Source organism: Eptatretus burgeri, chromosome 5 (genome assembly GCF_056783735.1).
Source record: "Eptatretus burgeri isolate ZD-2024b chromosome 5, Ebu_testis_v1, whole genome shotgun sequence".
Lineage (NCBI taxonomy): Eukaryota > Metazoa > Chordata > Myxini > Myxiniformes > Myxinidae > Eptatretus > Eptatretus burgeri.
Genome location: NC_140965.1, coordinates 104186429 through 104214333, shown reverse-complemented (window position 1 = coordinate 104214333; position 27905 = coordinate 104186429). Strand labels below are relative to the sequence as shown.

General features: G+C 43.4%; 1 protein-coding gene across 2 annotated transcripts in view; it reads right to left on the bottom strand.

Moving 5' to 3' along the window:
- The window catches only part of LOC147027101 (uncharacterized protein C05D11.1-like), a 141001-nt gene extending 118012 nt beyond the window's left edge, over window positions 1–22989 (bottom strand). Inside the window, exons 1-7 of one of the 2 annotated variants that reach the window (XM_085883269.1) lie at window positions 22674–22989; window positions 14918–15000; window positions 14580–14738; window positions 8219–8374; window positions 8078–8131; window positions 3226–3348; window positions 2396–2536 (exon numbers count right to left, since the gene is read on the bottom strand). In XM_085883269.1, the coding sequence (XP_085739395.1) occupies window positions 2396–2536; window positions 3226–3348; window positions 8078–8131; window positions 8219–8374; window positions 14580–14738; window positions 14918–15000; window positions 22674–22824 (867 nt within the window). In that variant the 5' untranslated portion in view covers window positions 22825–22989. The remainder of the gene's footprint in view (window positions 1–2395; window positions 2537–3225; window positions 3349–8077; window positions 8132–8218; window positions 8375–14579; window positions 14739–14917; window positions 15001–22673) is intronic. The other variant, XM_085883268.1, reaches the window with a different exon arrangement.
- Between the last annotated feature and the right edge of the window lie 4916 nt (window positions 22990–27905).

Genomic DNA, 27905 nt, shown 5'->3' with positions numbered 1-27905 from the left:
TCAGCAAAGAGATATAGAGGATTTTACAGAGAGTCGGAGAGAGTTGTTTGTTTGTCAATCGCCTACAGGACACAATTCAAAACCGATTGTCATGCAACTTTTGCAAGTTCAAGAGGTAGTCTCAACTGAGAAGTCTTTTGAATTTGAGGTCAAATTTCTAAAGGTCATTTTTCATCCAATTGACTTGAAAGTCGAACAGCATTTGTTTTGTGCATCATTGAATTGTGAACCAACCAGTTGAGGTCAAAAACTCAAAGGCAACTCAAGGTCAAACTTCTAATACCAATTTTTATCTGAAAAATCATCAATTTTCATCCAATTGAATTGAAAGTTGAACAGCAATGGCATAGTCCATTACTGAATTGGGAAAGCAACTATTTTTGAGGTCAAAGGTCAACTCAAGGTCAAACTTCTAAAATCATCAATTTTCACCCGATTGACATGATCTTTGATTAAAATTGTCAATTTTAATCTTGATGAAATGGACAATTTGATGTATGCATGACAACCTTTGGAGAGGGGGTGGATTTAGAAAGTATCATATTCTGCACAATGCCTTTTTCTTGTTTGTTACTTACGAAATCTAAAGATTTCGTAAGTATATTGATGACTTCCGTCATCTGTTTGTGTGTTTGTTTGTTTGTGGGTGTGTTTGTGTGTGTTTCGGCACGATAACTCGAGAACAGAAGAAGCTACCAATGTCAAATTACACCACGTGATTCAGGAGGGTGATGGCTAGTGCTGATTAGATTTTGGTCAAAATCGGTCAAAGGTCAAGGTCACAGTGAGGTCAAACATTCGATTTTTGATGGTTTGGTACAGAATCATCGTAGAAACTTCTGGTTTGCGTCGCTACCTTCTCAAGAGACAGCTTTTATTAGACAAGGGCAGAGGTGAAGTTGACGATTTCGTAAGTACCAGTCTATGACCGCTTGTTTGATTGTTTGCAGGATATCTCAAAAAGTTGTGGACGGATTCTGATGAAGTTTGGTGGGCAGATTGGTTGTGTGACAAGGATGAACTGATTAGATTTTGATGAAGATCCGGATCCTATAATTTTTAAAGTAATTATTCACCACTGAAAGATCGGGCCAAAAATGGTAAATAGCATGATGTTGCAAAAAGTTATGGATGGATTCGGACGAAACTTTGTGGACACAAGGGTGTGTGACAAGGATGAATTGATTTGATTTTGGTGAAGATCTGAATCCAGATCCAGATACAAGAATTTTTTATTTTTATTTTATTCTTAAAGTGATTCTTCACCATTGAGAGATGTGGCCAAAAACGATATATATATATATAGCATGACATTTCAAAAAATTATTGGCCCCGATTTGTTCTATTGGATCAGGCATTGTATAGCGGAGATATGTACTCCACCGAGTGCCCTTCTAGTTCTTTCTATATATTTATTTTGTCATTTCTGCAATTGCTGTGGCTGTACTTGTTGCAGTATCATTCTCCTATGTGGCTTCTTCTACTCGCACCTGTTTTTGGAAATCCCTTGCAAGGTGAGTTAGGGATACATTTTCAGGTTTGTTTACAAGTAGATTGTGTTTGTGTGCGTGCTTTCAGTTACCTGCGCTACCCCGCACTATGGTACGCAGTTCACTCGGTACGCACTGTCACTCTGCTAAGCACAATAAAAATACATCCAATTCTCCTTTGTAATAACTGGTCGATGTTTCAAAGTGTAAAGTGCAGGCCCCACGGTGTCTCGGTGGCATCTGGTGTGATTAAAAAAAAAACACGAGATTGCATTGTTTTCCCTTTTTGTGGGATCTGCTTTCATTTGGCTGGTGTTATTTCATTTCATTAGGAGATTGGAGCGATGTCATCTTCTGCATAAAAGTGAATGGGATGACATTTGTTTGTTTGTGACGCTACTCCTCTATGCTTCCAAAGTTAATCGTGCCAAGGCTTTATAGGATCACATTATTTAACATGATACTCCTTACCAGGGGCTTTAAATACTTATTTTCTCACAATTCATAACTTATAAACACACGAGCCACCACCTGTCGTGGTTGTCTGGAGGGAGTGGGGTGGGAGGAGATGAGAGAGGTAATGGGGTGGGAGGAGGGACCAGGTATCTTTGCTTGTAGTAATAATCATGACAATAATAACAAAACACAAACAATCTATTTCTATCAATAAGCAGGTTACTGAACATCATTACATTTCACCAATCAAATGACAAATTAATTTCCTCATAGTTGAAATATTTTGACTTTCTCAACCATGAAGATTCATTTTCACAGAACTTTTTATATGTAAGAGAATGCAAGGAAAAATTTTACTTTTAGATTAAAAATATAATCGTAACCAACACAACTTCAGCTTAAGAAGCTTTTGCTCAAATGGAACATTATGCTAAATTAAGGCCACCCACCTTCGCCATTGGCCCCCTCCAACAGAGGGTCACGATACCAGTACTTTCATCATCACTCGGGTATAGTACAAGCTTCTGCAAGCTGGCCACAAACTCAGGTACTGGGGATAGCCATGGTCTGACGTGTGCTGGCATTGGGTCCTGAAAGGTCAACAGAGCTTAGTAGTGAACTTATGATCCATCAATATGCACAAATTGTGCAACAAACTGACTATCTATGAATGGCAATTGACACTACCTTTGTGTGTGTATATCTATCTCTATATATGTCTGTCTGTCTGTCTGTCTGTCTGTCTGTCTGTCTGTCTGTCTGTCTGTCTGTCTGTCTCTCTCTCACACACACACACACACACACACACACACACACACACACACACACACACACACACACACACACACACACACACACACACACACACACACACACACACACACACACACAATTTTTTTTTAAACTGCCTATCCTCTCATCTGTGGTTCCTGATTGCAGACTACTGCCACCATAACTGCTCACTTACCTGACTCTGCCTTGTTCCAGAAACATGGAGGAACATGAAACATCAACTTAACCTCACTTTTAGCTGATTATGAAAAGCATTGTCATTCCATCAATGGACTTAACCCGAACTACAAACACCTAATCCACATTCAAATTGTCCTAAGACGACACGATTCCCCCCTGTGGTCAAGGCCTTAAAAAATATTGCCACCACACACCCCACCTACAAAAGTAGCAATACTTCACATTTTCCACAAATTAAACATAATAGTTAGAAAGAGAGAAATATGCAAGGACTTATTAACTTGCAGAAAGTGGTGAGCTTACTCACATTTCTCTGAAATTTTCTTTCTATTCCATCCATGGCCTGGAAAACCTTTGCAGGCTCGACCTGCCCCGTAATGATCAGGCACAGGTTGTCTGGCCGGTAAAATTGACGGTGGTAATCGCACACCTCAACGACAAACACCAACAAGTGTCAAACCGATGCAAACGGATGTCAAGCAGCAAAGATTCATCCAAATGAATTGCCAATTACACCATATAACTAAAGAGTTCATAGAACACGATACCCCACACAGAGGTCAAGTATAAACAGGAGAGCCTTTCTGTTCTGCGGGGGTTACAGTACGTTCTTGAAAATCCCCGTAAACCTCAAATCCGCAAACTTATGGGGTATTGGGGAAAATAGGGATTGGGAATTCAGCTTTAAAATTTGTCCAAACTGTACCCTTAATTAACATGGTTGTGCTATTTATATTTATGAATAAGAGTTATTAAGAATATAAAATAAAGTATTATTATTTCTTACGCAGCCTGTGGCTGTTGGTTGCATCATTGCTGGTAGCGCAGCTGTGCCACTGATGCAGTGCTCCCATTTCCAGTAATCTGGTACTCATTTTGCCGACCTCGGAAGGATGACAGGCTGAGTCAACCCACCTGGTGTTGTTTTGGCCTAAGTCACATTTGCCACGGCGGCCATGGGGTCTCCAAAATCTACGGCCACAAGCAATTATATGGCGGCCGCAGTATTTCCATGGTCACACAATGTAGCAGTCACATATGTTTTTATTTTTCGGGGAGCCGCATGGGGTATTTATAAATTGTGGAGACCAAAAACGTGGGGGTGCCGTACGGTCTTTGATTTGAGGTCGCACGGTGACCTTAGGGCGTTCCTGCGGTGGTCATAGAATTTTCAAGGCAGACACAAGGTGCCCGCAAGGCGACCGCAGGGGGGCCCTAAGGCGAACATGCGGCCAGATGGACGGTAACGAGTAGGTTCTTTTTCTTTCTTTCTTTACCAGTTCTTTTGTTTCGGCTTCTCGAATTGCTACGGTGAACGTAGAAATGAAAAAAAGTTATAACTCCGCGCTATAATTCCACGGCGACCCTACGGCCTGGAAAATACAGCCATATGGCGTAGGGCCACCCTGAGGCCATCTCAGAAACTCTGCGGCCGCCGCAGGTTTCTGTCAATTCAGAGGGCGTACCGCAACCGTATCCTCGCCGTAGAGAAAATGTGACTTAGGCCTTAGCAGCACGACAGGGGCTCAAACTCAAGACCCTAAGATCTTAAGGCAACTACTTTATCTGTTAAGCAGGCTAAATATAAAAGAAAGTTTATTTTCTTGATTATTAAGATCATGAGCTTCACCTTTAAAAATACCTGGTATAAAAGCCCATCAAAAATGACAGGTTGGAGTTATTTCATTCATAATGTTCAAGGAGACTGGAAGATATGACGTGTCGCAGCAAGAAAGAGCGTTATTTAAAAAAAACGACATGTACAAATGTGATCCTATTTTCAGTATCTTCTGACACGTTTCATTTTTGATGGTACAGCCTCGTGAGCATGCCAGTCTGAAGCCTCGGACTAGCGTCAGGTGTGCTTATATCTTTATTTATTAGACATCCTATGGATGTAAATGAACACTTATTTTACTCTATGCACATTGAACATCAGGCGCAGAGAATTTCACCTTCTTGTGGATTGTATTTATTATTTTTTTAACGCTTCTGAATACGCCCTTGAAGCTCGGTTTGTAAGTCACCATCTACAATTCCATTGGAAGAGACATAATTACTCTTATTTGGGGTCTTTGGGGTCCTTGGCATCTTTAGGATCTTTTGGATTCTTGGGGTTTTATGACCGTAGTGAACACAGTCATGTAAAAAGATTGGTCATGAAAACTCAACTCATGTAGTCCATATGAATGGAGACAGATAAATACACTGACACAGTGTGTGCACGTGTGTGTGTGTGTGTGTGTGTGTGTGTGTGTGTGTGTGTGCACGCACATATATAACAATAATAAACTTGATTAAACAATGCGAAGATGATGTTGGTGATGACAACGATAAATATGAGTTGATGGAGATGATGAGAGAATTTGAGGGTGTTACTGTGTTAATGGACATGTTAATCAATTTGGTAAATAAATCCACATTAACATTGCACAAAGCCACATTGCTGGGCTATTCTTCACTCGATGTGCATACTGCCACATGCCATATATATTGCATGTTTTTTGGAAGTAAGATGGAGATTTGTGTGATACAGTCTTCAAGTAAATAATTCAGCTTACATAGAAATTTAAAGAGGTTTAAAGGCAGATATATATATATATATATATATATATATATATATATATATATATATATATATATATATATATATATATATATATATATATATATATATATATAAAATAAATTCCGTTTTACCACCGTTTTCTCCAGCAGCTATTACATCACCCGATCTAACACATTACAATAGTTATCCAAGACTGTTGTATGTGTCCATTAGGACGTCCTTAAAAACAGAAAGCTTCCTGTATGGAATGATTTTGAATTTTGTTTGATTGCCAGACCAACAGATGGAGTAGAAATATTATTTCACTCCTCTCTGCGCATGTGTGATTGGAACGAATCCAGAGCCAAAATATGGTAAAACGACAGACTTGACTTTCTATTCTATTCATATTCCAATTTGTGTTCAAAATATAACATTCTATTTAAATCAGCTCATCCTCAATCATAAATTGATAAGATGGATGGACAGAGAGAGATGAACCAATTGCTTCACCCCACTTTTTGCTTTGCATGTGCAGGGTAGTGACTAGTACACCAGCTCCATAAGGGAGGGGCAGGAAGGGTCATGTTGTTATCCTCTCTGGGGTATATAGATTACAGTAGATCTAGGAAGGTGTGAGAGATTACAGTAGATTACAGTCCATGAGACTGTGGGGGATGCGATAGGCATATAATGTTTCAAGAACATCAAGTTTTCTCCCTTTCAGTTTTGTGTCAAACAGCAGTAGTAACTGTTTAAAAATGTAATCATATGTGTTTGTGGTTTATAATATTTTTTTTATTTCCAGCTGGGGTGCCCCACGAAACACCACAATAAGCTATTTGTACACGTGAACACAGCATTTTGCCAAGGAAGAAAACCCCTTGGGGGTGAGGGATATTGTCAGTATTAATATTGCTTTGCAACAACATTCATATTCTGCTATTACCCTTATTGTTATCATTTTAATATTAGAAGCAGCTTTGGAAAAATGCCACAATAAGCTTTCTATACACCTGGACATGGATTTCACCCAAAGCGGAAAACCCCCTTGGGGAGGGTGGCAAATAAAGTCGCTACGACCCACATTGTGTGACCCTTATTCCTTCTGTCCAGTTTGGTTGAGATTGTATAAGTAATGACCGAATGTATTGTGGTCAGACATGGATAGACAAACACCAAATTGCATATTTTAGTGTGAAGGTTTTGGTGTCTGGCCAACTCAATATGTCATAACAACCTTTAACTGTTATGGTGAGGTGAAAACGTCATATACAAAATTAATATTAATATATTTGCGATACCTTTGTATTGATATTGGACAATTTATCATTGATTTTAATCAACGAAAACAAAACAAGGAAATTACACCCGAGATCTCTCGCATTTTGGGTGGTATGAGGAATATATCTGTGTAATATGAAAGCTAAATCTTGAACGTTTTTTGAAATATCACGTTCACAAGCCAAGTTACCAAGATGTCTGCCACGGAAACATGATTCAGCCAATCATAGCCGTGATCTAATCAGGATGAGATAATGTCATGGGGAATAGATATCTGCAATACGAAAGCTAAATGTTCAACGGTTTTTGAAATATCGCGTAGACAAAAGTACATGGAAGGATGATCGGTCGGTAAGACAGAGCTTATTTTAACATCCCCCAGATGCAACCTTGTCATAGGGGCGGGGGCCAAAAAGGTGACAGGAATTTTTTTCTCTCTCTTTAAAATATGGAACTAGAGCGACGATGGCGCGCCTTCGCAAATCCCCACATTTCCCACCTTAAGCAAAGTTGAAAGATAACAAAACGTTCCACCAATGACCCAATATCAAATTTTGAGTTTAAAAAATTCTGTTTTGACTCATGTAATGCGAAATCTCCACCCGATGGGGAATTATTACCCGGTGGTAAAATCCAAAAACTTGTGACATATTTCTTGCGTCTCCCAATGACAAAGTTTCATTTAAAATGTGCACGTAATTGCATTTTTAGTATTTGAGCTTTTGACCCTGTCCCAGGCAGTGTGGCAAAAATGATACTGCTCTCGCACCTTCATGCCATGTGGTGATCATAACTACCAAGCTTCGTGAATTTCTGTGCAACCATTTAGGAGGAGATAGCATGATGGACGGACAGAGAGAGAGAGCAGATTACAATATTCTCCTGTTATTTTTTGTTTTTCAAAAAGCATGGGGACAATAAAAGGAGTTTCCTGACTATAAGAAAATGCCAAAAAAAATTAAAAAAAAAATGTGTATAATGATAAAGGTTATCATTTTTCTTTTCCCCAAATAATTTCAAAGATAACCTTTTGGTTTGTAGCTATTTTGGTCAAAACGGTTTATTTCACCCATCTCTGCAGCATAATGCTGTGGCAAGATATTACCAGCATTATACGACCTGCCTTCAAATTGTGGCCAACCTAATAAAGTAACATAACAGAGCATTTTAAAATGCAGAGCCTCCATGAGGTACATACCAGTAGATTACAGTTGATCTGTATTTTACTAAACTCAAAATGAGTACATATTATACCTTCAAGAGATTCATCTCAAATCCATAATATATTCACAATAATGCAAAGCAAAAACACAGGACAATGGCTCACCTTCACATGTGATGTGCTCGTCCGTAGATTTTCCAACATTCCTCCAGTTACTGACTATAAAAACGAGCAATCAGTTGGACTCAAAAAATGGGAACTCGGACGAAATCAGATAACACGAGCAAACCTATCCAAATTGGGTACCTTGTAGCCACATTTTCCAGGGTAAATTGACTGCAGCAAGGCACGACGTGATCGGCTCTCCCTTGTGTTCTCACGTGCTTGCATTTCGCAGTACACCACACCTGCATCGTCACCATCACCATTCACATGGTGTACTTCGGTCAAGTAGCTCGCCTCCTGTGGGGTTGGGGCCAAGGGTGAGTTCAAGAGAAACGTCAGTGATAGATACATTGTTCTGCCAAGTACTGTTCCACTGAGCAAGGATTTGTAGAAATTTGTCAAATTTCGTTTAAAACTTTAATGTTAAATTTAACACAAGAGTGAGAATTGCTTTGCAATACATGTACCCCACTGATATGATATTTTCTAAATCTAAAAAGGGCATAACACTGTGAAAAATTGACGAAACTCCCTGAAACACGAACTTGTTCTGTATCTTATCATAATAAAGCCATGTGCCAAGTCTCAGTTGAATATGCCGGTGAAACCAGGAGGGGACTAATAAACACAGCACATTTTAAGTTTTACTCTTAGCCTGTGATGATAGTGATGTGGCATTTGTGAGGTTTAACATTACAACTGTGAGCTGCAAACAATAAATCAAATTCACTTCACTCACTACATGACCTTGATAAAGAAAAAATGATTTACGTCACATCAGCTCATCTTCAGTGTGTGTGTGTTCATATATATGGTCATGGATCCGGGGTGGCGGGAATCTGACCCGGTCCCTGGTGCCACCCTCGCCACCACCGTCTCCGGGAGTCTATAACGCCGGCCGGCTCGGCACAGGCCTCGGGTCACGCGTCTTTAATCGCGATACCAACGTACTCCTGTACCTTACCAGTTGGAGAGAGAGAACCCCAAGTTACAGACTGGCTTTGTCAGTGACCGAGCGGAGTCTACCAGTTTGTAACCATTTTGGTCTTGTATGCCAATCGAACGGATCATTCCTCGACGTGACATGCATTAATCCATAGCGGCAACTTCATCAGAATTAACCGGATTTATTGGGGACATCAGGGATCACAACACAAGCAATAACACAACAGTGGTTTTATTAACAATCAACCTGTTCTTAACTAGGGAACCACGGCTAAAAGGTTTCGAGGGGATAACTACGAAATATGCCTTATACAACACGTGCAAACAAACATGCATGCAGGACAAGACAGAGTACTTGGTGATGGCTCATTGACGAGAGGACCATGTCCCAAAAGCACGAAGGTCGCTCGTAAAAACCAGCGGGTATCCACGGGTTCGAACTCCCGCTCGAACGTGCCACGCAGCAAGAAATGGCGGCGCAGCACTCCAGCTCCCGCCCAAGTCACCGCGTGCGCAGTTCTCCTCAGCGCGCTCCGGCTCCGCACCACGTCGACGATGCGAGATCGCCGATCTCTCTCCAGGGTTCAGCACACGAATCCCGGCCTGGCCTGTTCTCCATAAAAGGTCCCAGGTCGAGGTCTGAGTTCCGCAGGCGGATCACAACGTGTCGAGCCGTGAGGTGAGCAAGGAGCGTCAGACGCTCCGGCGTATCCTCTCCAGCCTTCCCGCCTCGAAGCCCGACTCCCGCTTCGTCCTCTCAGTTCCTCTCTCGGTCGAATCACCGACGTGCAGGTCGGTTCAGCGTCTCTCCCGGCAGACCCAACGTGGTGCCTCCTTCGTTCGCTCGCTCGCGTTGAAGCGACTCTGAGGACGCCTCGAGAACCCGGCCGTTCCTCACACACAGCACTCCTTTCGTCCCCTTCTCTTTTCTCCTTCAAGTCGTGAGGTGAATCGATGTGCAGGTTCCGCTTTCTCTGCCGGCCGATTCACCACTTCCTTTTTCTTTTCTCTCTCGCCTCGACACGCGAGCTCCTTCGACACACGTCTGTCTTGGCGACTCCCTGACCAAAGGCTCCTCCCCTTCACGTCACTTCCTGTCCAGGCCACACCCCTCGCTCTAGGCCACTCCTCTCAGCCAACCGGGAGGGGCCTATTCCAGATTGAGGAAGGAATAATAGCGATCTCTCGTTTCACCACCATAGCACGAACACAAAAACAGTCTGTTACACCTCCCGACACATACATATCGTCCCTTATACCACACAACCTATCTATACATGAATTTAATGGGGGAACTGAGCCAATTCGATATTTATTATTCCCGTAAGGGCCATTTCCATAACAATATATATATATATATATATATATATATATATATATATATATATATATATATATATATATATATATATATATATATATATAATCATAAAGAAAAAACCCACCAACATCTCTCACCTGTGAATGGAGGGAATAGCCAATCGGCTCTCATCTAATCAACTAAACCCAGGTGGCTCGGATTATACAAACAGTTGACCGCTCTCACACTCCTCGAGCCGAAGAAGCTGCAGAAAGCAACCCAAGAAGGCCTCACAAGGAAAGCACTTTGCTGTTTCAAACCCTTCCCAGAGTTCCTCAACAACTATAAAGACATTCACACATGGTACACACATGAGAATCCCAATGCTATACACCCCTTCAGCTACCGGACCGGTTTCATCGCTTATTGGCAAATCATCAGCGATAGCGCAGACAACAATGCATACCATTGAGGCTCCCAAGTGTGTACCATGTGCAGTCATCAAAAGCAGTCAACATATAGATAAATAAAGACCACCCACATCTCTCATCTATGGAGGGAAAAGCCAATCAGCTCTCACCTAATCAACTAAACCCAGGTGGCAAGGATTATATAAACAATTGACCCCTCCCACACTCCTCTGGCTGAAGAAGCTGCATAAAGCAACCAAAGAAGGCCAACACAAGGTAAGCGCTTTGCTGTTTCAAACCCTTCCCAGAGTTCTTCCACAGCTATAAAGACATGATGTGACAAATATTTACATATTGACTGCTTTTGACGTTTGCACGTGGTACATGCTTGGGAACCTCATTGGTATGCATTACTGTCTGCGCTGTCGCTGAAGATTCGCCAATAAGCAATGAAACCAGTCGGGTAGCTGAATGTGTTTGTATCATTGTGATTCTCATGTGTGTACCAGGTGTGAACGTCTTTACAGCTGTGGAGGAACTCTGGGAAACAGCATAGCGATTACTTTGTGTAGGCTTTCTTGGATTGCTTTATGCAGCTTCTTCAGCTGAAGGAGTGTGGGAGGTGTCAACACTATATATATATATATATATATATATATATATATATATATATATATATATATATATATATATATATATATATATATATATATATATATATATATATATATATATATATATATATATATATATATGACCATTTTTACAGCCATTTTTCCCTGCTTTGCAGGGTTTAGGCTTTTTCTTGAGGCAATGTTTTTTTTATGGCCGGATGCCCTTCCTGGCGCCAACCCTGGTCGCCTCTTACGACACACAGGGATATGGTACACCTATTCTAACCGGGGCATACACCGGGACCAGTACACTGGTACTCACTTCGCCGACCTCAGATGGATGACAGGCTGAGTCAACCCCCTGGTGTTAATTCAGCTGCCAGCGGGGCTTGAACTCAGGATCCTGGGATCCCAAGCCGCCACCCGAACCACTAAGCCAACACCAGGCTCATATATCTCATTTCACAGGAAAGTGTAATCATATATATATATATATATATATATATGTATATGTGTATATATGTATATGTGTATATATATATATATATATATATATATATATATATATATATATATATATATATATATATATATATATATATACACAGTATATGATACTTAAAGTCATTCTCACACCTGAGAGGAACTCCGAGACTTCAACGCCACAACGTACATTCTGGCTGCAGCTTCTGGAAGAGCTATCTCGCAGTGCTAATTACAAAGATATAATTTCAGATACTGTCACAAGTGCATCGAAAATGCAGTGACCCACCAGTTTCACGCTTGTTTGGGCATCATCAGGGTAACAAAGCAAGTGTTGGAGCTTTTGGAGTCACACATTATCTGGTATATAACTGAAGGGTTTTTAAGTCATCAGTGTATGGAAGATAGCTCTTCAGGGAGCTGCTTTTGGTTATATACCAGATAATGTGCGACTCCAAACTGTGAGTGGTGAAAGCGCTGGAGCTGAGTCCCATCCATCACTTGCTGCATGGTGCCGGGAGCAATAATTTCCACCCCGCTGGAGTCATCACATCCAATGATTACTCCAGATTGTTCTTAGTAAAGAAGTATATAATGTTCCGTGTGGCAGGCGGCACTTATCGTTCCGGGTACTGTGCAGCAAGGGCTGCATGAGACATGGTTCAGGCACTTTCACTCTCACAGTTTGGAGTCGCAAATTATCTGGTATATGACGGAAAAATTGTCAGTCATAAGTGTATAGAAGCTTGATGTTACCATTGTTAACTTAAGAGTTAATAGAACATCTTACCCCATGCAGTCTTGAGAAACAAGGACATTGGGAGGGTTTGCGAGTGGCAAATTGGATTGGTCAAGATAGTGTAAATGCCGTAATATTCTATCCAAGTACTGCTAAACTGAAGGATTTTGAAAGTGCCAAGAAGGCGATTTGTGTTCTTATGTTCAAGTATGCAACTCAATTGAAATAAAATTAATATTTTTAAGGCTGTATAATTTTTGTCATGGAATTTTACCACCGTTGATGCCGTATCTTTTACACCATCATATTTAACAGATTACAGTAGCTATTCATGCCTGTTGTTTGTTTCCTTTGTGACGTCCTTAAAAAAAGTAAGGTTCCTGTTTGGAATGATTTTCAATTTGGTTTGACTGTCAGACAGGCAGATGGAGTAAAATAAATTCTCACTCCTCTGCGCATGCTTGATCGGGATGAGGTTCTGTGCATTTTGCCAAATTCAGAGCCAAAGTACTGTGAAACTGCAGGTTTGTATTCCAGTTAGAGTTCAAAATATAACATTCAATTTAGATTAACTCGTTCCTTCATCATAAACTGATAATTGCGGACAGACAAAGTGAACCAAATGCTTAACCCCGCTTTTTGCTTCGTGCTGGGAAATTATGCTGAGAAAGTTGAGACATTGTGTGATGGCATGACAGAGGAGGTAGGAAATGCTTCAAATGGGATAGACAAGCAGCATTCTTTAAGGAAGAGAGAAAATGTAGGTTTGAATAGTGTACCGAAATTGTATTTTCAAGAGGGTAATACATATATCAGCCTGGTGCTGGCTTAGTGGTTAAGGTGGCTGGCTTGGGACCTTAGAGTCCTGAGTTGGAGCCCCTGTCGATAACTGAATAAACACCAGGTGGGGTTGACTCAGCCCGTCATCCTTCTGAGGTCGGCGAAATGAGTACCAGTGTACACTTGGATAATAACCATTCGGGTAACGTGCGTCGGAGTGGCGACCCGTCCAGGACTGCACTCCTTGCCAATGAAATTGCCTCGGCAGGCCGATGTGCCTTTACGGCACGAAAGGAATGGTATCTATATATTAATACTGAAGGACCAATTTTGTGCTCCTCCTAGCGGTCGCGTCACGTTTTTATCGGTACTGTGACCTGGACTGAAAGAAACTTCGTACCTGTAAGAGTGCATTACACATAGTGGCAATAGTTAACTTTCAACTCTGAAGCAGAATAAGCACTTTTCGTTGAGACGGGGGCGAGAAGTGAAGAGACGGGGGCAGGGAGTGAAGAGACGGGGGCAAAGTAAGCAATTTTTGGGGCAGGGGTAAGCAAATTGAAAGCGGGAGACGGGGGAAATGGGGCGGGGGATGAGTGGGTGGGGCTGGGGTGAATTAGGCAGGGCTGGGGCCCGGGGGCAAGTGGGGCGGGGAATCAAGAGACGGGGGGGGGGCGGCGAGTGAAGCGGCCAGGGTGGGGCCGGGGTAATTATATTTTTGGGCGGCGGTAAGCAAATTGAAGGGTGGGGTGGGAGGCGAGGGGGGGAATGGGGCAGGGGTGGGGGTGAGTAGGCGGCGGCAAGCATGCCATGTCCAGTCCATGTCCCTCGAGTGTGGGTGAGCTGGTGAGGGTGGTTGAATGAACGGAATCCGTCTGTGACAGGGTTTCGGCTAGTTATTATTAATACTTATATCACAGTATGATGAGCAACCAGAATAATTTCTACATTTTAGGACTGAACTACAAAAAAAAAAGTTTTTTGGGTGGAAATTCAAGTGAGGATCTTAACCTGACAGTTTATTTGGCATCTCTGAATGCCAATCACATGAATTAATATCAATCATCAGATGGGAAGCAAATACATTTTGTTGTACAAGTAATAGCAGGGGTTCAAAATCTGTTGTGACAACTCAATAAAGAAACACACAAACAAACAAACAAAAACCACACTTAAATATGCACGAGCCCACCAAAGTGTAAAATGATGAGCAAGGTTTCAAGGAATTCACCGTGAGTGTCGGGTATAGTATGTGATCCAAGTAGATGGGCAGGAGGTTGAGAAAGCCCTGGCTGCCTGCAGTACTGATGGTATAACATGTGTGGTCGGTGTCTGTCCATGCATTTGTTCCTTGGGCCAAGCAACGGTTAGCTAGCATATCCAGGACACCCTGAAGTAGAATGGAAATATCAGAGTAGATTCTCCGTAGGGGGGGGGGGAGGGGGAAGGGGGAAGGATAATTTGGCATAGTTTGCACACTTCAACGAAGGCTCGTAAACGAAAAAAAAAAAAAGCATAAAAAAAACAACTTACAAACACGAGCAACACTATGTCAGCAAGACTTCCTACCTTGTATGGATACTTCTCACTACCCATGAACACCAGGTGCTCCAAAGTGTGAGGTAGGCCATCGTCATCATGTGCTTCCGTGGCTGCAGCACACCGTGAACCTCGTCAATCATCTCAATCAAGCAATCGTTTACATTCTGACAATGCGGTGGGGGTCGTGGCACTCCCAAACAAGTTGTGAATATTTGAGATAATTACTCGTGGACAAGTCTGCATTTCTTCACAGAATGTCAAAACGTCCACCGAGCAGCCATGGGAAGAGAAGACACACAGGTGAAGGCAATGAAGCAAGGCTTTAGATATTCGTCCACTAAACCACTTCTTTTAACTGCATGTGCCACTCTCATTCTGATGTTCCTGAATCCATAGAATCCACTTATTAAACAAACTTACAGCCAGGTAGATCATTATACTTGATGATGTGCCACATCATTACACATTTCAACAGGTGTGAAAGTCAAAGTGGATAATGGTTTGCTTGTGCTTGTGAGTCGATCACCTTGTTGCATACGTTTCACACACACACACACACACACACACACACACCATCATCATCATTATTATCATGGACCATGATCGATGCAGAGCTTCGATGCCGCCCTTGAAGAAGTTTCTTGGCTAGGGTTACAATCCTGGACGGGTCACCCCTCCGATGCAGGATACTCAACAGAGTGCAAGAATTCGTAATTTGTTCAGGGTGCCGGCGATAGCTCGCCTACACTTGAGAAAGACACCGTGGGATCTTTATTGTCCACCGACTATTGTGGGCAGACAGGACGTCCAATTTAACGTCCATCCGAGGGACAGCACACACAATGATGCTTCGTCCTGACTGTGAAACACCAGAGTGGCAGTTTATAGCTGGGCAGAGATTCAAACTCAGGCGAGACGAGTGTGCATACATCTTCGCCATCCTGCCAGCCCTAGACAGAGACAGATGGACAAAATTATAATTTGTGATCCATACCAGATTCGACATTAAAGTCCTTTTTTAAAGGACTTCATTAAAGTCCGGCATTAAAAGTCCATTAAAGTCCGGCAGTCCATTTTAAAGTCCATTAAAGTCCGGCATTAAAAAAAAAAAAAGGTGTGACCCAAAAGGTGCTGCCCTGAAAAAAAACTCAGGTTCTCCCAAGTGACATCTTTCTGGCCCTTAGGGTTCACCTGAGGTTGTCACCACGACATAGAACCAGGTCGACAAATTCTTAGGAGAGCTTTATGCCAGTTATCTCGGATACAATCAAGTAGAGGGCAAAATATCTGCAGTAATTGCATAATCTATCAAACATGGTCGTCTTTTCATTCAGTTTGCAGATCTTGAAGTTTTATTATGGACAGGAAAAAGCCAGAAGCAGTGAGACAACCTATTTGAGTGTGTCTCAGGATAAAGACTTTCCACAACTCATGAAGGACGAGACTGCAAGAAGTATGGGTTGGAGAGAGTGAGTGGCTGTGTAACTCGACCCCACAAAGGTCAATGGAGAAATAATTCTCAACCAACCAGCTGGCTCAATATGAGTGGTGGGAGGGGGGGGACTCAATCCATACGATAGTACACAAAACTGGTGTGTTTGTGTCATGCTACTCCTCCTAATTGTGGGCTGATTACATCCAGACTTGCTACATAGGGTCAGCATGACCCTAAATAGTGCACAGGGGGTGTTTTTATATTTGCCGGTGGTTTGAGAGGGGGTGGAAGGGACACAAATTCTCGATGTAAATGTGTAATGTGGAGCGCTGCTCCAGGTGGTAGAGGGTATTACAAGTCCCACCCTTTACATTACGGTACAGTGTTCCTGTCCCTGCGTTTTCCAGTGCAGTGAGGCGTTTTGAATGTAAAAGTCAGGAGGCACGCTTTTACTTCAAACACATAACCTGGGTTATAATTTATTAATTTTTTTTTTTTGGGGGGGAGCGATTGAAGCAGATGTCAGTTGCCTATACACCGCTCAAATAAAGGTACATCAGAAGAGCATGTCACTTGCTTACAGGATCACCCGTAGGGTGGGCACCAACGTTACCAGTCTCCGGGATTTTGCATGTTCCGGAGGAATTCCGGGAGGAATTGGCAACTTCTGGGAAATTCTGGGATTTTTCATTTTTTCACGAAACAAAAATAAATTCCATCAAATTTTCAAATTTTTATCCTAATCTCGTGCCTTGTGGACTTCTTCCTCATCATGGTAGTGCGAAACTCACTTGATTTTGCTCTCTCTTATGCTGGTTCCTGTCCCTCTCTGACTGGGTATACCCGACACCAGTCCATTGGAATTTGGCTTCATGGCCAGAAATGACGGGAAAGTTGTTTGTTCCGTGCCCCCACCAGATGGCGCATATTGCCCAGCCGTACTGCGCACTGCATTGTGGGACTGGCCGCACTGGCTTAGTTACAAATGGCGGCTATTCTGAATGAGTTTTTCACCACCAATTCAGTGGTAATTCGATTTCTCAATATTATCATCATGAGTGATTCATCAGATGCCGCATCTGGAACGGCCAAAAGAGCTGCAGAGGACGTGGTAATATCAACAGAAGGTAAAAAGCAGAAAAAAAAAATACGGAACAGACTTTCAGCAGGAACTGGCGAGACTTGGAAGAGTTCAAGAGTTGGCTAATCCATGATTTCTCGAACGGTATTACTCGTAAGATTTGTAATTGTGAATTGAAAAATCCAAACAAAAGCTCATTGACGAAACACATTGAGACTGAAGAACACAAGAAAACAGAATTGGAAAAGAAATGTGCGTGTAACATCAGAGCCTTTGTCGAAAAAAAACAAGGACAACCTGAGTGCGAGAACTGCTGGATCCAACGTAAAAAAAAAAAAATCACTGGATTTATGGCTGAGCATAGGACACCTTTTTTATGCGCGGACCATTTGACGCCTTTTTTTACACGCCGACCATTTGACGCCTTTATTACATGCCGACCATTTTACGCCTTTTTTATACGCCGACCATTTGACGACTTTTTTATGCGCCGACCATTTGACGCCTTTTTTTACACGCCGACCATTTGACGCCATTTTTACATGCCGACCATTTGACGCCTTTTTTATACGCCGACCATTTGACGCCTTTTTTATGCGCCGACCATTTGACGCCTTTTTTTACACGCCGACCATTTGACGCCTTTTTTACATGCCGACCATTTGACGCCTTTTTATACGCCGACCATTTGACGCCTTTTTTACATGCCGACCATTTGACGCCTTTTTTATACGCCGACCATTTGACGCCTTTTTTACATGCCGACCATTTGACGCCTTTTTTATACGCCGACCATTTGACGCCTTTTTTATACGCCGACCATTTGACGCCTTTTTTACATATTGACCATTTGAAACCTCTGATTTCATCATTGTTTCCAAAGGACGATTCATGCAAAAATATCAAACTGAAGAGAACAAAAGCCCCAGTACATCATGGAGGATGGTATTGCCTTCCACGAGAGACAATTTTTAGCTGAGAAACTACGGAAACTCAAATTCAGTATCCTTCTTGATGAGTCCACCAACAAAAGTGTCAGTCAAATCCTTGCAGTCGTGGTCAGGTATTTTGATGAAGAGAAATTAAAAGTGAAGGATTCGCTACTTGGCGTGATTGAGGTAGACGATAGCACTGCTGCAGCTGCGGGATTATGCAAGTTAGTGAACCAGATAGTTGGTGTCAAAGCCACCCAATGCTCACATGTTTATACATTTATCGTTTTTAAAAGACTCGTCTAATAATTAATATTTTTTATAAAGCATTGCAGTGAAGTCTGATCCAAATAATTTTAAAGCAATGTATGTATTTGTATATTGTAATCAGTAACAAGAGCGCAAGGGAGCACAATATACACCCGAACAAGAAGGTATATACAGAATTATGCTACTACATGGAAAACAGCATCCTGCTTGCCATGGCAACCACTTTAGATGACGAACGTATGACACGACACACCACCTCAACAGTCTGTACCTATGTACCAAATATGAAACGTGAAAGTCGAAAACTTTGGGAGTTATAGTGCGGACAGGAACGGATGGAAAACAGCATCCTGGTCGCCATGGCAACCACTTTAGATGACAAACGTATGTCACGACACACCGTCTCCACAGTCTGTACCTATGTACCAAAGATGAAATGTGAAAGTTGAAAACTTTGGGAGTTAGAGTGCGGACAGGAACGGACGGACAGACAGACAGACAGACAGACAGACAGACAGGCAGGCAGACAGACGACCGGTACATATATGTGTGTGTGTATATATATATATATATATATATATATATATATATATATATATATATATATATATATATATATATATATATATATATATATATATATATCGGGCGTATAAAAAATAGTGTGGTGGATAAAAACATTAGAAAGGAAAAAATAACTTGCACCAAAATCTTTAACATTTTCACGCTCACGCTGAAGCTCACATCGTGGGTATCGCTATAGCTCTCTGTTCTTCAAACAAGCGAGCTAAAAAACGATTAAATGATGTGGATATACCACTCGCCAACGTTATCAGACTCAGCGCAGACAACTGCACTACTATGATGGGGTCATCCAATGGTTTTCAGGCCCTAATTAAAATGGATGTGCCTAATATATTCGTGCAAGGATGCATCTGTCATTCCATGGCCCTATGCACCAATCACGCCGCCAAACTGTTGCCGTCTTGGTTGGAGGGTGGACTACGAGATATAGGAGCCCATTTTAGCCGCAGTGCTAAACGCCAATGCGAGTTTGGTCTTATACAAGACGCGGTTGGGGAAGAAGCGAAGCACAAAATTTTGAAACTGTGTGACACCCGATGGCTTTCGAGGGACACTGTCGGAGGCAGGATTCTAAACAATGGACGTGCCTGAAGTTGTTTTTCCAAACCGAAATGAGAGATGTCAACGATCGCATGGAGAAGGACAAAGCTGGTCACATCTCTCAGATCATGAATTCGCCTGGAACGGAGCATATGGTTCTGTTCCTACACTACATTTTGCCAAAGATCGACAGACTCGATGCTCAGTTTCAGTCAACATTGCTGAATATTCATCGAGTATCAGATGGGATCCGAGATGGGTACAGGGTGCCACTCAGTCTCTTTGTAGTGGAAACGAAGATAAAATCTACCGATGTAAGTGCTATCGACCCCAGTGATATTTCCATCCACAAGCCGCTCATGGACGTAATTCTGGGCAGCAAATGCACTGCCAAACTCCTTGAAGAGCCACGTTTCCATGAGGACTGTAAGGCGTTTTTGTTGTGCTTGTGCTTGCAGATTAGAGATCGATTCGACATGAAGCCAAATGGTGTGCTCGGACGGTTGAAAATAATAAATCCGCAAGATGCCTTGGGAGAAGGAGACACGAAGAGAGCCGCTTCTATTAGCGTGCTGGCCGCCCAGTCCTTTCCTCATTTAGTTCCCGATCTTGATGATCAATGGCGAGAAGTCGGACTGTGATGTCACAAAAGGATACGCACTAATTTCGATATATTATCGAAATTATCGAATATATTATCGAAACGCACACAAAAATGCCGCACTGCTGGATAGTCCAGAGAAATTTTGGGATTCAGTGAGTAAAATGAAGGATGGACTCGGCGGTCACAAATTCGACATAATTTCACAGTTCATGAAGTACATGATGTCCTTTGCCACATTCGTCGGCATGCATCGAACGCATATTTTCTCAAGTCAATATGACAAAAACGAAACACACGAATCAGTTACATGCTTCTACACTGGAGGCGAGGCTTCTTGCATACCAGTATGTAACTGACCACGGAGGATGTGTGGCCTGGGAACCGTCCAAACTCATCGTTGAGGATGTTTGTGAGGGACGGTGTTGGCAAAGGTAGGAGAACAGAATGGGTCGTCAGAATCAGGAAGAATGGGTCACGTTTTATGACGTTTAGGACTAAATTCTGGAATTACATGTGGCGTATGCTAACACCAACCCTGATCACGAAAATCCTCAATAATGAGTTTGAATTTTGGATGGTTGTGTGATCGATATATGCAGCTACGTTCTTATAATAATGTTACGGATTCGGAAGCCATTTACACACAAACAAACAGCAGTCCCCCGAGCTTAGTTATTTCGATAAGCATGTGTTTATAGTTGGAATCCCTCCTTCTGTCTAATGTGAATTTAGTATGTGCGCTACGAGTTATTTTTTAGTGAGGTTTTTATACAACAACAGCAACAACGACACCACCCTCACTCAACCCAGTCGCCATTGCCCACGTGTTCTTGGCTGAAGGCGTGAGCAGAGCCTCCATCGCCTCAGATCCGACTCCGCCCCAGAAAGGTGTGAGTTGCCCAGCCTACCGTGAGCCTGTCCAATGAGGAACAGCCAGCAAATCGCGCGATGGAACCGTCCAATCAGGAGGTGAGTAGCGAGGAAAGAAACCCCTCCCACCTCAAGAGAGTAGAGCAGTGATCGTGGCGATTGGCTTGGTCTCGGTCGTCGTCTGCGGCCCTTTGCGGTGGATTCTCGTGGTGGTGGCGGCCGAGCTGCTGGGGACGTGGGCCATGGAGTTCGGGTCATGGGTTCGAGTCCCACCGTGGTGGTTCGGAGTCGGTGTGACCGCACAAGGCGGGAAGGTACCCCGGCCCGGCTCTACCGAATAAAGACCCACGGGGTCCAGTTTATTGTGTGTGTGTGTGTGTGTGTGTGTGTGTGTGTGTGTGTGTGTGTGTGTGTGTGTGTGTGTGTGTGTGTGTGTGTGTGTGTGTGTGTCCTTGGGCCCCATCTGTAAGTAGAATCATTAAGTGCCTTGTTCATTGTACATTACATTTCTTTATTCGTGATAACTCTGCTCTGTGTCTCCCCTCCCTGATTATTCTTTATAAACCCCCATGTTAAATGTTCCAGTTCGTTGTTCGTGTTTTCTTTCATTGGGCTAGCACTGTGTGGGTTTGAGAAATAGTAAGGCCGTTCGGGCCGTAAATTGTTCATTTGGACTGACGGATCTTGGTAATCCGCGCTCGGTTTACACCCGGATCGGGCTCGGTAAACGGTCCATTCCACCCAAGGTCCGTCGAGGGTGTGGTTTTTCCCCCTTATTTGGACGACGTGGGTGCTTAGGTATATCGAAATTAGGCAATTAACCCGACCCCACACCTTCAAAATATTGGCGACCACGGTCCGCTAAGACCCGTGACCTTTCGGACTTATCCTGGAGTGACGACCTAAATTCCAGGTGTTCGGTGGGAGACGACTCCACTGCTCCACCTGGTGGTCGTTTATCGCCACCGAACCCACAACAATAACACATCTTTTGCAATTTTATATCACCAAGTTAACACTTGCATCTTGTTGTTTCAATTGCACATTGTTTTTTGTACTGTTTATATATATTTTCCATCAGAAGGCTATTCCTGGATTTTTCCGAAATTCCGACTGGTAACGTTGGTGGGGCACCCTGCTCGTCAAGCAAAGAGAGAAAAAGTTCACAACATTCAGGTTCTTCACCCAGTCATATTAAAAAGTTCTTCCAAACGTCACTGACGAAATCAAAATTGTTCACATCATCTTCTTGTTTTTTTTTTTTTTAACAAAATATTATTATTATTATTTGTGTGCAAGAGCAACAACGAACGTGGATGATGCGATGTCAACGGTTGACTCAATTTGCGTCGTCGTACGTAATAAGAGGACGACACAGATCACTGAAACACATTTTGCTCATATCAACATCTAGTCCCAGCCTAGGCCGCACTGCGGACAACAGGCCGTGGAGGGAGAAATCTCACCCAGACAGAAATGTCCGCTAACCAGCGGTCCTTCCACGTTTGCCAAGCACACGGAGATGCCAGAGACGTTCGAGCGGTACTTCCTTACACGGAGGTTCCCGTCCACGGGTACGTCGCACTCCAGCACGAACGACCGGCCACTTGGTGCCATCGCCCTCGTAGCTGCTTGTGGGAGACCCTCTCGGAAGTGTGCTCGGACCGCGAATCGTCACATCTTCAGCTCAATGACTTACTCCGACAGCTTCGCAGCTCAATGACTTACTCCGACAGCTTCACACAAATGGGAAACAATCATCCAATTAATGCAAACGATTCGTCATATAAATGTCCAAAAACCAAATCTAATGTGAGTCTATGAAGTTTTTGAACAGCTTTTCTTTTGTTTTTAACTGAGATTAATAATCATTAAAATCGCATATTCGACGAAGAAAACTTCCGGCAGAGTACTATTATCAGCAGGGGGTGCTGCATTGCAGAGCACACCGTGCTCGGGGAGGATTCGAGCTGACTGTCTTTAATTGCGGTCGTGTCGAAGCTTTTGGATCCCGTGTGGTATCTTAAAAAGGTATCGAGCTTGCAATTAGGGAGAGGTACGGAGAAGGTTGATGCTCAAGTAAGGGCTGCCAAATTATTTTTTTGTCCAGATGTTACCCTTATTGTTCTCAACCATGGACCACCTACCCCGAATGGAGCAAAATAAAACCGTTATGGAACGGTTTAAATTCTCTCTGTCTGAACAATGTAAAGATGTATTATAAGGCATTATTTAGGCAAATGCAAATTCAACTTTGAACTGACCTTAACATGAAATCTTTGCACCTCTTGCGTATTCTGGCAGAGCTGTCAATCACCGATGAGTCATGTGATCTTTTTTGAAGATCCTTTTATGTATTGAGCAAAGTCTCCAATCATTGTTGAGCGAAGATGACTCTTCATCAGTTTGACCCTGCTGAATGATCGCTCAGCTGGAGCTGAAGAAATTGGTCGTGTCCCCCCCCCCCCCCCACACACACACACACGATGTGATGCGTGGACCTTTTGGAGAGGAGGCTCACACACCTGATAAACATGAGGCGAGTTATTCTCTTGTTCCCTAAAAGGTAACTTTGGCCCTAACGAAGCATCGAACCCAAGGTTTTTCTGATAAAATCTTTACCGTTCCTGCAGTAAAATTGGGGTCTTGGTCTGTCTTCACAGCAGTCGTCCTGTTGACCAACATGAAAAGAATTGTGCTAAAGTTCACCCCCAGCCACCGAGACAAGAAGCCGGTATTGTTGACACATTACTCTAGATTTAAAAGAGTTTGGACGATGCCAGAGGAGTCGTTAACAGATTCAGTGCTTCTAAAGAACCAAACATCTCTCACCGAATGGTCTTTGTTTGATGGATTTACCAGTCCCCCCATATGCATGGCATTCTTGATTATAAATTCCTAGATGCCCTGTGTATTTGTTGTTTCAATACCATCGGTACTGTATCACTCCGTTGCTGCAACAGTGTTCGAGAGTGTTTGTATTCTGCCATGAGTTGGTCAGCATCAATGACGCTTTCATCGTGTTTTGCCAGTTATCTCAGATTGTCTTCTACACCTCTGTTATTGAAGTGGCATGGCATCAGGGCTGCAGAATGTGCCACTGTCTTTCCAAAGTCTTCAAACCGTTCATTCATTTGCTGGATCACCGCATCATATCAGTTGAAGATTACCTCAATCTGAAATCTAGAAACGGGGTTCTCAATGGGCTGATGTACGGCCAGTTCCCCTACGAGTCGTTTTCGCCTCGTCTGTCGTGTGGCGTTAAATGTCGGGGAAATGCCGTGTTTTGCTGCTTCTTCTTGCATCACAATATGCAGCATGCCTGGAGTTGGCTTAATGGTTAGGGTGGTGGGCTCAAGATCCTAGGATCCTGAGTTCAAATCCCACTCAGCTGTTGAATTAATACCAGGTGGGGTTGACTCTGCCTGTCATCCTTCCGAGTTTGGCAAAATGAGTGCCAGCTTACTGGTATCCTGTGTTGGAGTGATGACCTGTCCAGGATTGTGAGCAATAACCAAGGAGACTGCTTGAGCAGCACCAACGCTCTGCACAGAGTATGGTCCCGATGGATGGAATATGGAGCCATAAGAAATACTTGTCCATTCGATTCTTGTGGATGTCTTCTTCTGTTAAAGTGTCGATATCAATGACGCAGCGTGATGAATGTCCACACCTGCTGACTGGAGATATTTTGAGAGGGAATTCGTTGCTGTGAATAGATCTTCCTACAGCAACAGCATGAGCACAAACTCAATCCTGGTCATGGCGTTGAACAGTCCCTTAGCCTCAGCTGCTTCCGGATGGCTTCCCTTCACTTCTTTCAATTTCTTCCAGAGCCTGGAGTATCACTGGGAAGGTTGCGTGTATTGCACAGATTGCATCAATTCCAGCAGACCTTCTAGTTTCCTTCAGCAGACAAGTCTTTTCAGATGAACATCTTTGACGTTAGGACACTTGCGTTTTGCAGCCTGAAACTTCCTTGAACGAGGATGACTGTTGGTCGAAAAATATACACAATTCCTCCACAATCCCGAAGAAGTCCTTTGTTGGAGCACAAAAGAACAAGCATCACTCATGACCAGATTGAGATTATAGGCACAGCAGTGAATATATAATGTCTTACTGTTCAGTTCCTTTACTCTGCACTGCAGGCCAGAAATTGATCCTGACATATTTGCAGCTCCATCGTAGGCTTGTCCGTAGCAGCTTGTCAAAAAAGATTCCGTTCATCTACAAATTGTTTAATTGTGTTAAACAACACTGAGGACTTTGTTTATTGGACCTCCTGAAAGCATATAAATATTTCTACAATATCTCCATCCAAGCGCACATAATGGAGAGAAAGAGAAAATAGATTACTGTGTGAAATATCCATCGCAGAATCTGCAATGATGGCAAGAAACACAGCCTCTGAAACTTCCTGAACAATATAATTTTCTACAAAATCATGGAGATAGTTAATCAGTTCATTCTGAATACCAGGACTGATGTGCATTTCTCTTGATGGTGTTTTGGTGAAACGTCAGGCTAATACTTGCATATGATGAGACAAACAACTTCAAGAAAGTTGCCATCATTTATTTGTGCTACAGCTGGACTAGAAAAGTCCCTGCTTTCTCGATAGCTCCAAAACAGCAAGTTCTGTTTGGTTAGGAAGAGAGTTATGTCTACTAAGCATGTCAATGCTTCTCTATTTATTGCACCAGTCTTTTGTGAGCTCACAATTGTTCTTAGCGAACTGACTTCCCCTTACTAAGTCCCAGTTGCGTCATTGAGAGCTCACCCTCTGCATTGATATGAACCGAAGATGTCACATGTTTTTCCATTTGTTGCGTTGCTCTCTTCCAACTGCAAAAAACTACCTTCAGAGGGGAGGGGAGGCAAGGCAGCATGAGGGGAAGGGGACGCAAGGCAACATGAGGGGAGGGGAAGGAAGGCAGCATAAGGGGAGTGGAGGCAAGGCTACATGAGGGTAGGGGAAGGCAAGGCAACGTAAGGGGAGGGGTGGCAAGGCAGCATGAGGGGAAGGGGACGCAAGGCAACATGAGGGGAGGGGAAGGAAGGCAGCATAAGGGGAGTGGAGGCAAGGCAACATGAGGGTAGGGGAAGGCAAGGCAACGTAAGGGGAGGGGGTGGCAAGGCAGCATGAGGGGAAGGGGACGCAAGGCAATGTGAGGGGAGGGGAGGGCAAGGCAGCATGAGGGGAGGGGAAGGCAAGGCAACATGAGGTTAGGGGAAGGCAAGGCAGCATGATGGTAGGGGAAGGCAAGGCAGCATGAGGAAAGGGGGAGGCAAGGCAGCATGAGGGGAGGGGGACGCAAGACAACATGAGGGGCGAGGAAGGCAAGGCAACATGAGGGGAGGGGAAGGCAAGGCAGTATGAGGGGAGGGGGAGGCAAAGCAGTATGAGAGGAGGGGAAGGCAAGGTAGCGTGAGAGGAGGGGAGGGAAAGGCAAGGCAGCATGAGGGGAGGGGAAGGCAAGGCAGTGTGAGGGGAGGGGAAGGCAAGGCAGTGTGAGGGGGGCATTACCAGGGCGAAAGTACTTTCAATCGTCGATTGTGAAAGCGAACTTGTTCCTGTTGCAGACTTTGGTTTATTTGAATCTGCATTCTCAACCATCACTAATAGGCACACTGTCTGGTGTGTGGTTTTCAAATGCTTGATCATATATGACCTATTACAGTGATGAGCAAGGTCTATTGAACAAAGTGAGCATGCAACTTTCAGACCGTCTTCTTTACCCTTCCCAAAATAGTTCCAAACTGCACTTCTGGACCTTTTGAATGACATGTTGTCAAAACTATCAGTTGCTTTATTGCCTCCCAATCAGCATGCTCTCCCGGCCAACTCTAAATGCCTTGCTATTGATTTAAAAGGAACATTCCCCTTTGGCCTGTTTCATTTGCAAGTGACTTGATTTTACTGCTATATTGCAAACGGGACGCACGAGTGGTCTGTTCCTTTTCAATTAATACTGTTATGGAAGTGTAAATTCGCATTACACCATAAAGAGTCCTCAGGTGAGATATATCGATAAGTCCATGTGTAGTTAGCCCAAACCTGTTGTATAGAGGGAATTTATGTGATCCATCCAGGCTGTGATGCTTTGAGTTAGCCATTTTCTGTTCTATCTTTTATTTCTTATGTCAGGTCAGGTTCGATCTGTGACCTGCTACAGGTACCATGTAAACCTGTACTAACCTGTTCCATGGTCGTGTTGTCGGCGACTAAACCGTCTCCCCCACCAGGTTTTCTGGTGAGGGGGGTGTTTGGATATGGACACCCAGCAGGATTAAAAACAAAACCTGTAAAAGGGCGGAGGAGCTCCTTGTGAGCCAACGGCCATCCATATCTAGTGCCCAACTGTGTCTGCAGACGTCCTCCTGCAGTTGGGTTACTTTCATTAGGAGGTTGGTGGCAGGATTTGCACTCCGGCCACCGTAAAACCATTCATTCCGCAAAACGCAAAAACGCAAAAAAATCTGAAAACCCACTCCGTGGGAGTACCTCCTGTGCAGCTTCCCTTCGCAGGGCAGCTCACTGGATGATGGGATTGGGGCAAAGCCTTCGGGACCCCCAATCTTTGATGATAGGAGGGAAACCACGGGGTAACATCCCTGGGTCAGATTGCGGGAGAGTGTGTCGGAGTGGTGCTGAGGTGTCGTCCACCAGACGGCGGTCTCCTTGGGTTAACCTG